Raw genomic sequence first — 12906 nt, 5'->3', positions numbered from 1 at the left:
GTAATAGGACAGAATCTGATCACTGTGTTTTCCTAGTCACAGAAACTACCAAACTTCAGTTTCTAGAATTTTATTTTCTAAATGCATGCAGAACAATTGTTGCTATTGAGTAGGTAAATTGGAAAGTTCTGATATAACAATATTTGCATAACTCTTTAGAATTTATAACATGTTTTAACCTTTCTTTCTTCTTTCCTTCTTTCTTTCTTTCTTTCTTTCTTTCTTTCTTTCTTTCTTTCTTTCTTTCTTTCTTTCTTTCTTTCTTTCTTTCTTTCTTTCTTTCTTTCTTTCTTTCTTTCTTTCTTTCTTTCTTTCTTTCTGTCAGTCGTGGGGCTTGAACTCTGGTCTTGGGCGCTGTCCCTGCATTCTTCAGCTCAAGGCAAGCACTCTACTGCTTGAGCCACAGTGCCACTTCCGGTTTTTCTAATGGTTTACTGGAGATAAGAGTCTCACGGAGTTTCTTTCCCAGGCTGGCTTTGAACCGCCATCCTCAGATCTTAGACTCCTGAGTAGCTAGGATTATAGGCGTGAGGCACCGGTGCCAGGTTTAACCACTCTTATTTGATCTTCCCAGCCACCCTACAAAGTAGGTGTTTTGGGAATGGTTTGTTTGTTAGATGCATGGATTGCACAATATTCTCCAGGCTGGCTTCAAACTTTGAGGCTCAGATTGGTCTTCCATGTAGCCTGATCTCCAGGGTATACACCACTGCATGAGGCTCATGATATTGTTAATTATTTATATAGAGAAACTCTTGGAAGTCCCCAAGACCACTATTAATTCTAATGATTCGCTGAGTAGATTCACAAGACTCAGCACATAGTCATACTAAGAGTTAAGATTTATTAGCAGAAAGATATAAAGAAAAATTAAAAATAGAAAGACACATGGATGGACAAAGTCCAGAGGAAACCAAGCATAAGCTTCCAAATATTCTCTCCCAGTGGAGTTGCACAAGAAGCCCTTCATTCCTCCATTAAGAAATTCTAGTCCCATGTGAAACTTTTGTTTTTGTTTTTAGTTTTACCAGAGAAGCCTCCCAAACCTAGGAGTCCAGAGCTTTCATCAGGGCTCACAAGTCTTGTATATATTAAAATGTATAATAACTGGATAAAAAGGGTATTCAGTATAAATTGTTGATACTGAACAGTGTTCAGGGTAACATTCATTGCATAGTTTTGGAATCAGTGAGTCAATCTTACCAGTTAGGGAATGGCAGGAACTCTCCCAAAATATTAGCTTCCAATCATATGCTAAGAGCCAACCCAACAAACAGATCTTTTAAGTATTGTAGTCTCAGACCTTCTATATTAATTCTTTCCTGCACAGAAACTAAGGCTAAAATAAACTTAGATATTAAGTTTTGAAGTTAAGACTCAATTCCAGGCCTTTAGATTTGAAGCCTATACCCTTTCCACTACCTAATTTTAGTCTCCATTGAATCAGGAGTAAATATTTCTTGGTTCCTGACAGCATGGATATTGAAGCAATGCCAATTTATTCTTGTATTGTATAATTTTTTCTTTCTCTCTGACCTATGCCCTTTCTAGGATAACATTAAAAATCTAGAGTTGGAAGTCATCAGTCTACAAAAAGAAAAGGAAGAATTGGTTCTTGAACTTCAGACAGCAAAGAAGGATGTCAACCAAGCCAAGTAAGACTAAAGTCAATAAATGTTAAGCTCCTACCATGAATAATGTGCTTTAGAGGGAAGAGAAAAACAAAAGATCTATTTATTGTCCCCAAAGGATTTAAATCTAGCATGGGAGGGAGACCTAGACAAAGAAAAGTTAAGTAGTTGAGATATTAGATAATATCACAGGATGATGGTAGAAGAATCCTTAACACCGTTCATAACGAGTAGCCAAATGAATTTCTTAGCAGTGATTCTTTTAAGAGTTCAGAGACAGGAGATAACAATTCATAATGAGAGAGAAATTTATACCAGGTGCTGGTAGATTGTGTCCGCAATCCTAGCTACTCAGGAGGCTAAGATCTGAGGATCACTGTTTGAAGCCAACCCTAGCTGGAAATTGCAGAAGACTCTTTTGAAAGTGAAGATGTGGCTCAAGTGGTAGAGCACTAGCCTTGAGCAAAAGAAGCTTAAGGATAGTGCACAGGCCCTGAGTTCAAACCCCAGGACCAGCATAAAAATAAATTAACCTGTGAGCTGACTTTTGAAAAATTATTAGATCCAGTAGACAAAAAAATCTTCCTTGCCTTTGCACTGATGGTAAATTGGCTTGAAAACAGAATTAATGTGCAAGCTATAGAATAAAAAAGTCAGGCTGGGAAGTTGGCTCAGTGATAGAGCGCTTGCCTTGCATGCCTGAGGCCCTGGGTTCAATTCCTCAGCACCACATAAGAAAAAAAGCCGGAAGTGGCGCTGTGGCTCAAGTGGTAGAGTGCCAGCCTTGAGCTGAAGAGCTGAGGGACAGCACCCAGGCCCAGAGTTCAGGCCCCACAACTGGACCCCCCCCCCCCAAAAAAAAAAAAGAATAAAAAAGTCAATGTTAAGGGCAAGGGATATGGCTCAGTGGTAGAATGTTTATTTCGTATGTACAAGGCCCTAGATTCAATCTATATATCCCTTAATCAGTTAAAACTAAAGATATAACCAGAACCTCTTACTCTCCCTTAAAATTCATTCTAAGTAAAGGTCTAATTGGCTAGTCTATTTCTTTTTACTTTATTTTCTCTTTCTATTGAATCTAAAGCCTTGCTCTTTTTTTTTTGGTCAGTTGTGGGGCCTGAACTCGGCCTAGACACTGTCCCTCAGCTCTTCAGCTGAAGACTAGTGCTCTACCACTTGAGCCACAGCACTGACTACCAGCTTTTTCTGTGTATATGGTGCTGAGAAATCAAACCCAGGGCTTCATGCATGCAAGGCAAGCACTCTACCACTAAGCCAACTTCCCAGCCCCAAGCCTTGCTCTTTTTTATTTATTTATTCATTAATAAGCTCTATTAGCTGTACAAGGAAGTTTTGATTTGATGTGACCACATATGTTTACAAAGCATTTTGATCAGATTCACCCATTCCATCATTCCCTCATCCTCACTCTCACTCTTCCCAATCCAGTCTTAACAGGTTTCTTTCTCTCTCTCTCTCTCTCTCTCTCTCCCTCCCTCTCTCTCTCTCTCTCTCTCCCCCTCACTCCCCCCTCCCTCCCTTCCTCTCCCCCTTTCTTCCTCTCTCCCTCTACCCCCCCCCCCCCACCTCTCTGTCATAGGGTTTGAACTCTGGGCCTGGGTGCTGCCTCTCTGTTGTAGGGCGTGAACTCTGGGCCTGGGTGCTATCCTTGGCTCTTCATCTCAAGGCCAGTGCCCTACCACTTGAGCCACAGTGTCACTTCCAGTTTTCAGGTGGTTAATTGGAAATAAAAGTCTCATGGACTTTTCTGCCTGGGCTGGCTTTGAACCATGATCCTCAGATCTTAGCCTCCTGAGTAGCTAGGATTTCAGGCATGAGCCACTGGTGCTTGGCTTCTTTCCTTCTTTCTTTCTTTCTTTCTTTCTTTCTTTCTTTCTTTCTTTCTTTCTTTCTTTCTTTCTTTCTTTCTTTCTTTCTTTCTTTCTTTCTTCCTTCCTTCCTTCCTTCCTTCCTTTTCTCCCTCCCTCCCTCCCTCCCTCCCTTCCTCCCTCTCTTCTTTTCTTCTTTCCTCCCTCCCTCCCCCGCCTCTTTCTCCCTCTCTCCCCCCTCTCTCTTTCCTTCCCCATCCTGTGGCTTAAACTCAGGGCCTGGGCATTATCCCTGAGCTTTGATGTTCAAGGCTAACACTCTACCACTTTAGTCACAGCCCCAATTACAGTATTTTTGGTAATTAAATGGAGATAAGAGTCTCATGGACTTTTCTGCCTGGGCTAGTTTCAAACCTCCATACTCAAGATCTCAGACTCCTGAGTAGCTAGGATTACAGGTATGAGCCACCAGTGCCCAGTACTCATTGTTCATTTTCACACATATACATAAGGTATTTTGTCTATATTCACCTTCCTTCACCCTTTCCACTCTCTCTGTCCACTCATTAGTACTTACATCCTAGACAGGACATGTTTTACATTCATGTCATTCATTTTAGAAATATATACTAATCATTCAAAGGTACTTCATCATGGAATGCTATATAAATCTCATATTCTTAAAAGTTATGCTGAGGAAGTGACACTGTGGCTCAAGTGGTAGGGTGCTAGCCTTGAACATAAAGAGGCTCAGGGACAGTGCCCAGGCCCTAAGTTCAAGCCCCACAACTGAAGAGAAAAATAAAAAAAGGAAAAGTTACACCAATTATTTACTATTTGAATGAAAATGAACTAAAGAATAGGGTTAGCTGCATACCTAAAACCCATCTTTTTTTTTTTTGGTCCGTGGGGCTTGAACTCTGGGCCTGGGCGTGGGCCCTGTCCCTCAGCTCTTCAGCTCAAGGCTAGCGTTCTACCACTTGAGCCATACCACTTTGGCTTTTTCTGCTTATGTGGTGCTGAGGAATCAAACCCAGGGCCTCATGCATGCAAGGCAAGCACTCTACCACTGAGCCACCTTCCCAGCCCTCAAAACCCATCTTGATTTGCTCTAATGTTATGTGCATCTGGTATAGATGTCACTTTCCTTAGGTACATTTTCATGACTTGAGTGTATCCATTCTTTTGAAGTTGTATATAAAGGCTGTGAAACTGGGAGGCTTATGACTTTTGGACTCACCACATACTGTTTTCACTCCTACTGAATCTGGGTTTAGGTTGAGTGAGCGCCGCCGTAAACGTCTTCTGGAGCTGGAGAGTCAAATAGCTGATTTAAAGAAAAAACTAAATGATCAGTCCAAACTTCTGAAACTGAAGGAATCCACAGAGCATACTGTGTCAAAACTGAACCAGGAGATTCAGGTAAAAATCTCTCATCCTTGCATTGACCACATTGGAACTTAAAACACAGAATTTTCCATTTAGAATTATATTACAGAGATGTTTTTCAGGTGAAAAATAGAAGCGAGCAGGGCAATCATTTCAGGAAAATCGCTACAAACATCTTTTTGCAGAACGTTGTGCTGGTTATCACCTAGACTTTGCATTGTAAAACCTTACTTTAGGAAGTGGTGCTGTAGCTCAAGTGGTAGAGCGCTAGCTTTGAGCTGAAGAGCTGAGGGACAGGTCCAGGCCCAGAGTTCAAGCACCACTACCGACAAAAAAAAAACAACCTTACTTTGACATCAAATTTGTTTTTGTTTTTTATGTTCAGTGTTTAGTGTTAGATTCAGAAAAAAACTCAATATTTAGTGGTGATATCCTGATCAACTTCCATGGTCATGTGGCATAATTTTGTAAAGTAATAGCAAAATGACAGATACCTTTGAGATTCTTATCTATTATTGGTCAGCTTGTAAGATCTGCAAAGTGGTTGCACTAAAGCCTTCAGAATACAAAGATGACCTGTCCGTGAGGCTTAGTAAATATTTCCCTAGAATTTTATTTATATATAGTGAACATAGGCCTGTATTTAGTTTGTGGAAACATTTTGCTTTTATTTCTTCCATGTGTTCATTTGTATATTCTGTACTTGGAAAGACTGTGCAAACATTGCAAGGGATATTGCAGCCATAATCAGAAAAAATCTGTTGCTGGCCTTTTCAGCTTAGCTCTAGGCTTTCTCTCTTGTGGTAACTATCTTTCTGCACATCAGCCTAGAATAAAGTACACATGACTGATAGTTTACTGGGGTTTTTATTTTTTTAATTGTTATTATGAAGGTGTTGTACAGAGTGGTTACAGTTACATAAGTCAAGTAAACAGTACATTTCTTTTTGGACAATGTCACTGCTTCCCTCACTCAGTAGTTTACTGTTTTTACAGATGATGAAAAATCAACGAGTACAGTTAATGCGTCAGATGAAAGAAGATGCTGAAAAGTTTAGACACTGGAAGCAACAAAAGGACAAAGAAGTAATCCAGTTAAAGGAGCGGGTAAGTAACTAAAACTTACCAAAGCCTGCCTGGTATGTCAAAAAGGTGATATATTAGGCCAGGTGCTAGTGTCTCATGCCTGTAACTCTAGCTACTCAGGAGCTGAGATGTAAGGATCAAGTTGCAAAGTAGCCAAGTCATGAAAGTATGTGAGACTCTTATCTCCAATTAACCACCTAAAAGCCAGAAGTGGAGCTATGGTTCAAGTGGAGCAAATAAGCTCAAGGGCAGCATCCCAGGCCCCAAGTTCAAGCTTCAGGGCCAGCACACACACACATACACACACACACACACACACACACACACACACACACACAAAACAAAAGAAATAATAAGTGGTCCACAGTTTCAGGATAATAGAAGATTCAGTTAGAAAAGCAATTTGAAGCTAAATTGTCACAAATTCAAAAAGTTTGAACTTTATTTTGTTAGTAACATAAAGAGGTTTAAAGTTTGGGCAGAACAACGTAAAATCAGCAAAATTAAAAAGATGCCTGAGAGGACTGTGTAAAATAAATTTAAATATTTAGAAACTAGAGGCTAGAACACAAGTTAAGGAGATCTTATATGATCCAGAAAGATTGTAAGGGTTAAAGTAACAAGTTTTTGGAAAGCTCATTAGAAAAGCAAAGGAGTCTTGATTTGAAGAAATTTTAGAATTGACTAGAATGTAATGTATTGGTCAAATGTTCAGGAAGAGAAGTACTTTCAGAATGGCAATGTAAGGAACTTCATAGATTTTCTTCATGGGAAAACAACCATAACTAGTAAAATTTATAAAAACCAACGATGAAGTTTCTGCAAACTATCCTAAGAGCATGCAACCAATGAAGAAACATTCAAGAAAATCTACTAAGTATCAGAACAGCAGGAATTTGTGGCATTTAAACTATGATCTTCAAGAAAACCTATTAAATCTCAGAACAGCAAGAATCTATGGCATTTGTGCTATGATTATTTCCCTCCCTTCAACCCTTAACTCCCAGTCTACTTTTGTGGCTTCTTTCAAGTTGGAATAACCTTCTGCCGCCCCCTCCCCCCACTTAACACACATGGCTCCATGTTTCTAAAGCTCAGGCAAGTTCCTAAGCAGGAGTATCAGAGTTCTTTTTTTTTCTTTTAATTTTTTATTGTGAAAACACTGTACAGAGGGGTTACAATTACATGGGCAAGGTAATGAGTACATTTCTTATCAAGCATTGTTGCCTCCTCCTTTGTTTCTCCTTGTCATCCCTTCCCACCTCCCCCCCCCCCCCCACCAAAGTTGTAAAGTTCGTTTTTCAACATAAGGACTTGTACATTTCATTGTTGCAATGGGTCCACCTGTATCCCTATTTAAACAGTTTGTTTTTGCCCTTCCCCTCCACAAATTATACCAACATCAAATACAATGAAAGCAGGGGTTATACCGTGGAGGAGGGACATACAAAGCAACAAAGAAATCATCTTATAAATATGTTAGAAACAATCACAAGAAAGAAAAAACATTTGAATATTTATCTTGGGATTCATTTCGCCTAACATCGACTTATCTGACCTTTTCTGCTTGTCTCAGACATATACTAGTTATTACAAATAAGGGAGTTCTTGATGGGGAAAAGCAAGCTCTATATTTGGAGACATAATCTGGAGAAGTTCAAAGATGCTATCAAAAACAACGAACAGCTGGTTGCTGGTGGCTCATGCCTGTAATCCTAGCTACTCAGGAGGCTAAGGTCTGAGGATTGCAGTTCATAGCCAGCCCAGGCAGAAAAGTCTGTGAGACTCTTATCTCTAATTAACCACCAGAAAAGCAGAAGTGGTAGTGTGGCTCAAGTGGTAGAACACTCGCCTTGAGCTAAAGAGCACAGAAACAGTACCCAGGCCCAGAGTTCAAGCCCCACAACTGACAAAAATAAAACACAACAACACAACAACAAACATTTTGGTGGTAAACAACTTGAGACCTCCAGGAAAATAATAAATCTTATACCAGTAAAAATATCCAAATATATAATGTATAAAACTTCCCAAATATGATAATATGTCTCCAAGAAGTTTATTGAACTACAAGGAGGATAAATGGAAAGAGATCCATACCTAGTATACCATAGTCACAATATTAAAAGACAAAACTTGAAAGCAGCAAGGTAAAATAATTCAGCAGTACATTGACACTCTCAATGAAATTAACAATGGAAATCACATCAGAGATAAGAGACTAGAAGGCAATATATAACATGTTGGAAGTGCTGAAATAAAATGCTATCACAATTTTATATATAAGGAAGTTATCTTTCAAAACTGGAGGCAATATAGAAGCATTTTCAGATTAACAAAAGCTAAGGGAATCCATTCTAAGCACACTTAACCTACAAGAAATACAAAATGAACCTTTAAGTTGAAAGCAAGTGATGTCAGATAGCAATTTAATTCCCACCTAAAAAGAACAATATCAGTAAAGGTAATTATGTAGATAATTTTAAAAGAGACTAAAATTATATGTTATAGTCTCCTTTTAACTAATTTAAATAGAAATTGTATAAAACTATCTAAAGCTCTATATTTGCATATATATGTAAGCAAGAATATGTTTGCATATAAATATATGGGCTGGAGGTATAGTTCTTTGGTTGAGGTCCTTAGTTTCATTCCCAGCACCCAAAAACATACACATATGCCCACATAGTCATATACACATGATTATATTGATGCGCTGTAACATATAGAAATGTAATATATATTACAATAACAGTTCAAAGGGGTAGTTGGGAGCAAAGTTTTATTCAAGGTAGAAAAGGATATTGGATGGTCATGTGAGCCCACACAAAGAAATAATTAAGAACCAGAAAAGGTAGATAAAAATAAATACAGGGCTGAGAAGGTGGCTCAGTGGTAGAGTGCTTGCCTTGCATGCATGGGGCACTGGGTTCGATTCCTCAGCACCCCATAAGCAGAAAAAAAGCCAGATGTGGCAATGTGACTCAAGTGGTAGAATGCTAGCCTTGAGCTGAAGAGCTGAGGGACAGCACCCAGGCCCAGAATTCAGGCCCCATGACCAACAAAAATGAATGAATAAATAAACAAACAAACAAACATAAATAAATAAAGCATCCAAGCATCAGTGGCTTATTCCTTTAAACCATAGCTGCTCAGGAGGCTGAGATAGGAGTATCACAGTTCAAGATAGACCTGGATATAAAAGTTTGTGAGACTGAATTTCTAACCAGGAAAACACAGAACTGGAAGCATTTTTTTTTTTTTTTTTATCAGTCGTGGGGTTTGAACTCTGGGCCTGAGCGCTGTCCCTCAGCTCTTCAGCTCAAGGTGAGCTCTCTACCACTTGAGTCACAGTGACTCTACCACTTGAGTCACAGCGCCACTTCCAGCCTTTTCTGCTTATGTGGGGCTGAGGAATCAAACCCAGGGCCTCATGCATGCAAGGCAAGCACTCTACCACTGAGCCACCTTCCCAGCCCCCTGGAACCATTTCTTAAGTGGTAAAGCAGTCGCGTGTCTAATGTAAAAGCCCTGAGTTCAAAGTCCAGTACTGCCATCCTCCCCCCAAAATACTAGCTTTCAGGGCCTGGGATGTAGCTCAGTGATACAGTTGATACAAAGCATGTACAAGAACCTGGATTTACTACCAAACACCACAAGAAATAAAATATACTGGCATTCTACTTACTAATGCTTATAGTCATTTTCTATTTTCCTTACTCCATAAAATAATTCTAACCAGGCACTGGTGGCTCACACTTGGACCGCTAGCTACTCAGGAGGCTGAGATCTGAGGATCACAGTTCAAAGCCAGCCTAGTCAGAAAAGTCCATGAGACTTCCCAATTAACCAGCAAAATCCAGAAGTAAAGCTGTGGCTCAAGTGGTAGAGTGCCAGCCTTGAGCCAAAAGTTTTAGAAATAGTGCCCAGGTCTGAGTTCAAGGGCCAAGACTGGGACGCGCGTGCACGCATGCACACACACACACACACACACACACACACACACACTAAATAAATCAATCAAGCAAACTATAAATGTGTATTTGCTCCCCATTTTTACTTTAGCTTCTTTTTTTTAGTTATTATTAAGGTGGTATACAGAGGAGGGCTACTGTTTTATCAGACAAGTAATGTTTTTCCCTCCCATCCCCACCTACAAGTTGTATAGTTCATTTTCACTTATTTAAAAAGAACACTATTTAATCATTATAATAGGCTAAGTATGATAGTGCTTTCTCATAATCCTAGCACTTGAGAGGTGGAGGCAGGAGGATTGCAAAGAAATTTAAGGCCAGCCTGGGCTACATAGTGAAACCCTCAAACAAAACAAAACAAAATTATATTAATGTGTATGAGATTACAGATAGCTGTAATGTACACACATATAACAATAAAAGCATAGAAAAAGGAAAAGAGACCAGAGTTACATGGGAACAACATTTTTACACCTAATTAGACTTAAGCTAATATAAATCTGAAGTAATTTCTGATGATTTAAGAAGTTTACTGTAAGTTCTCAATCAGTAACTAAGAAAATAACTCAGAAAATATAATGAGGGGGATGGGGGTGGGGGAGATGGGAAGGGATGGGAAGGGGAAACAGGAGGAGTCAACAATGCTTGATAAGAAATGTACTCATTACCTTGTTCATGTAATTGTAACCCCTCTGTACGGTATTTTCACAGTAAAAAAATAAAAAAATATATAATGAAGCTGGGTATAGTGGCTTACAGCTATAATCCTGGCAACTTGGGAAGGAAAGATCAGTAGAATCACAGTTTGAGATAAACCCTGGGGCAAAAAGTTCATGGAAACCTTATCTCAACCAGTGAAAAACTGGTCATGATGGCACACAACTATCATCTCAACTATGTAGGAAGCATAGATAGGTCCACTGTCCAGGCTAGCCAGAGCATAAATGTGAGACCCTATATGAGAAATGAGGAAAGCAAAACAGGTAGAGGAGTTCTCAAATGGTAGAAGCCTTGCCAAAGCAAACTTCAGTACTGCCAAAGAAAAATAATAATCAATAAAGAATTAATTTATTATACTACAAAATATTCACTTAATGCAAAAGTAGTAAAGGAAAATCAGAGAAGGAGCACAAAAGATGTATGAGACATATAGAAAATAGAAGGCAAACTTTAAGACATAAATTTAGGCATATCAATAATGTTAGATGCTTCAGTGGAACACCCAGCCTGGTGGACATGGCCAAGTCTTGCTTAATCCTAGTGACAGTAACACTAAAACAGACTGATACTGCAAGTTTTGATCATAAATAAATTGAGAAAGAATTCCAAAAAGCAAAAGTGCTAGTCAATGCTGATGACTCATGCTTGTAATCCTAGCTACTCAGAAGGCTGAAATCTGAAGATTGCAGTTTGAAGCCAGCCTGGGCCCTGACTTCAAGCCCTAGTACCACCACCCACACACCATAAAAAGATAAAAATCCAAGTGATGGTTACTCATGGAGTCAGAAAAACACCTGCCTTAAGAAATGTTATCTATAGCATTATTCTGTAGTATTTTCTGTGTAAGGTTTAGGCTTAACAATGGGCAACCCAAAGCTGAATGGACTATTTGTAGGTATAAATTCTTGGGCAAAATTATCAGAAGATTCAGAAGATAGAGTTAGGTATGTCATTTGCAAATAAAGAAAACCACATTGACACAATTGCCTTGAGCCAGGTATGTTGGCAGACACCTGTGATTCAATTGAAAACACAAATCAAAACCACAATAACTTATCACCAGAATGATTATAATTATAAAGGGAAATGATAACAAATGTTGGCAAAGATTTCAAGAAATTGGAACCTGCACACATTGCTAATGGGAGTGTAAAATTGGGCAACTACATAAAAGAAAAACACTCATTCAAATGTAGAGTTACCATATGATTTAGAAACTGTACTCCTAGGTTTATAACTAATAAGTGAAATTATGTCTGTAAAAAACTTGGTACATGACTATTCATAGTAGCATTTCTAGTGACAGCTTAAAAAGTGAAAACAAATGTTTACTTAAATATGGTAATATTCATACAATAAATGTTATTTGAGCCAGAATATGTAGCACACATCTACATTCCAGAGGCTAAAGCAAGGAAGATAATGAGCTTAAGGCTAACCATTGAGTACCTGTCTGAGAGAAGTGGGGGGAGAGAGGAACCGGTGAGAGAAAACCATTTACAAGGTCCTGGATCCAGTCTCTAGCACACCCCCCCCCACCCCACCCCCACACACATATCATCTCATTAGACTCAGAAAAGATACTGGACAGTATTCCACATCCTTGCATGATAAAGACACTTAAAATTAGGAATATAAAGGAACTTCTTCAACCTGATAAAAACATGTATGAATAACCCACTGACAACACTTTTACTAAATGCTAAAAGACAGAAAAATGTCCCCTTCATCTCAGTTAGGAACAAAGCAAGAATTTCTGGTCTCACCTCTTCTATTTCAGCAATTCCCAGGAGGTTCTAGCCAACAAAGTTAACTTTTTGCAGGTGACATAACCTTATATGCAGAAAATCCTAGAGATTTCACTAAACGCCTCATACCATATACAAAAATTAAATGGCCAGAGATCCAAATGTATGAGTTATAATTACAAGTCCTTTAGAAGAAACCATTATGTATATATATTTGTGACTTTGGCTTTAATGTTTTATGAATGATACCTGCTGTACAGTCAGACATGTAAGATGAAATTAAAAGATTATACACTGTCAGTATTACTGTCCTAAATGTAAATAGCCAATCCATAGAATGATAGGAGGTATTCACAAACGATATAGTTGATTCAGGTCTTATATCGAAAATGTATCAAGAATTCTTAAAACTCAGCAATAAAGACAGTTTTTAAATGAGTAAATCAATAAGCATACGAAAGGCATTTGGTGTCATTTGTATCAGGAGATGTAAATGAAAACAACAGTGAGATTCTATTTCATACCC

The 12906-nt window shown here is 38.7% G+C and overlaps 1 protein-coding gene across 5 annotated transcripts in view; it reads left to right on the top strand.

Annotated features, from left to right (window-relative positions):
• Window positions 1-12906, top strand: part of Kif4a (kinesin family member 4A) — a 100297-nt gene that overhangs the window by 56462 nt on the left and 30929 nt on the right. For all 5 annotated transcript variants that reach the window (XM_042694927.1, XM_042694926.1, XM_042694925.1 and 2 more), the window contains exons 16-18: window positions 1552-1655; window positions 4741-4885; window positions 5849-5959. In XM_042694927.1, the coding sequence (XP_042550861.1) occupies window positions 1552-1655; window positions 4741-4885; window positions 5849-5959 (360 nt within the window). The remainder of the gene's footprint in view (window positions 1-1551; window positions 1656-4740; window positions 4886-5848; window positions 5960-12906) is intronic.

The sequence above is a fragment of the Dipodomys spectabilis genome, unplaced genomic scaffold, assembly GCF_019054845.1.
Source record: "Dipodomys spectabilis isolate Male_0828 unplaced genomic scaffold, ASM1905484v1 ptg000176l, whole genome shotgun sequence".
NCBI lineage: Eukaryota > Metazoa > Chordata > Mammalia > Rodentia > Heteromyidae > Dipodomys > Dipodomys spectabilis.
Note: the sequence above shows the minus strand (reverse complement) of the source record. Positions and strands in the feature narration are given on the sequence as shown.